The sequence below is a fragment of the Sphaeroforma arctica genome (genome assembly GCF_001186125.1).
Source record: "Sphaeroforma arctica JP610 unplaced genomic scaffold supercont1.10319, whole genome shotgun sequence".
NCBI lineage: Eukaryota > Ichthyosporea > Ichthyophonida > Sphaeroforma > Sphaeroforma arctica.
Window position 1 is genome coordinate 1 of NW_014030239.1, and position 955 is coordinate 955.

The 955-nt window shown below is 44.0% G+C and overlaps 1 protein-coding gene across 1 annotated transcript; it reads right to left on the minus strand.

Moving 5' to 3' along the window:
- Positions 1–356: 356 nt before the first annotated feature.
- On the minus strand, positions 357–931 carry SARC_17303 (hypothetical protein; the record flags this gene model as incomplete). The annotated part of the gene is made up of 1 exon (XM_014288601.1): positions 357–931. A coding segment is annotated over one exon (575 nt), but the record flags the coding sequence as incomplete, so codon positions are not given.
- Positions 932–955: the final 24 nt, after the last annotated feature.

The following is a 955-nucleotide window of genomic DNA, read 5'->3' on the forward strand; positions in this document are numbered from 1 at the left end:
TATATATATGTGGGTGTGTGTTTATATACGTGTGTGTGTTTGCATCTGTGTGTTTGTGTACGTATGTCTGTGTGATAAGGAAATACTGCCGTAGACAAGTCCAAATACTCTACCATGGCCGTCACAGCCCCAGCCAACGCATCCGAAACAGCACTCGCACCCAGACTCTGGGCTGTGTATTGTCCTTTGTTTTATATGGTGCCGAAGCTATTCTGGACTACTGGTTGTACAGTCAAATACTTATGTGTTAAATACCTATACATGTGTATTAAAATATCTACAAACTTATATATCAACATACTTATGTGCATTTCTACTATTGAGTATAGAACGAAGACCAGATGTGTATCACATACCCTGGTGAGATTGGCGAATGCTGTAACTGGAAGAGCGTCTTTATCAACTCTAATGGGGCTGTGACTGTCCTGGCCACCACCCCCGACACCACACCTGCACCCAAACTTTGGACCGAGTTGAGACCATGTTTGGCGTATCCTGAGCTTAAATACGCATTCCTGCGGTCTTGCAATTCAGCAAATAGGCCCGTGCTGGATATCTGAGACAGATCATATACCTGTCCGTCTATACCCCTTACTGCCCGTACTGAGTGTACACACCCTTGTTGATGGTTGTGCAAACAGCATCCTAAATATACCGGGGCAGTCGTGGCTGTATCTATTATAGTTGTATCACTTTCCGAGATACTCGATATACTAGATGCACTCTCTAAGTCGGGTGCATCACTATCTGTTGTACTAGATGTACTCGATGTCTTATCTGTTTCTAAAGTGTTTGTGAGTGAGACTTGGGGCAAGGCCTTAGCATTAGCGGTTGGAGTGTATGAATCCGTATCCTGCGTACCCCTCGTTGGTATGGATACAGGTGTCTCCTTATCGTCGCCAGACTCGTTTAATGATGAAGAATCGGCCATGCCGATATATTTATATGTATATAT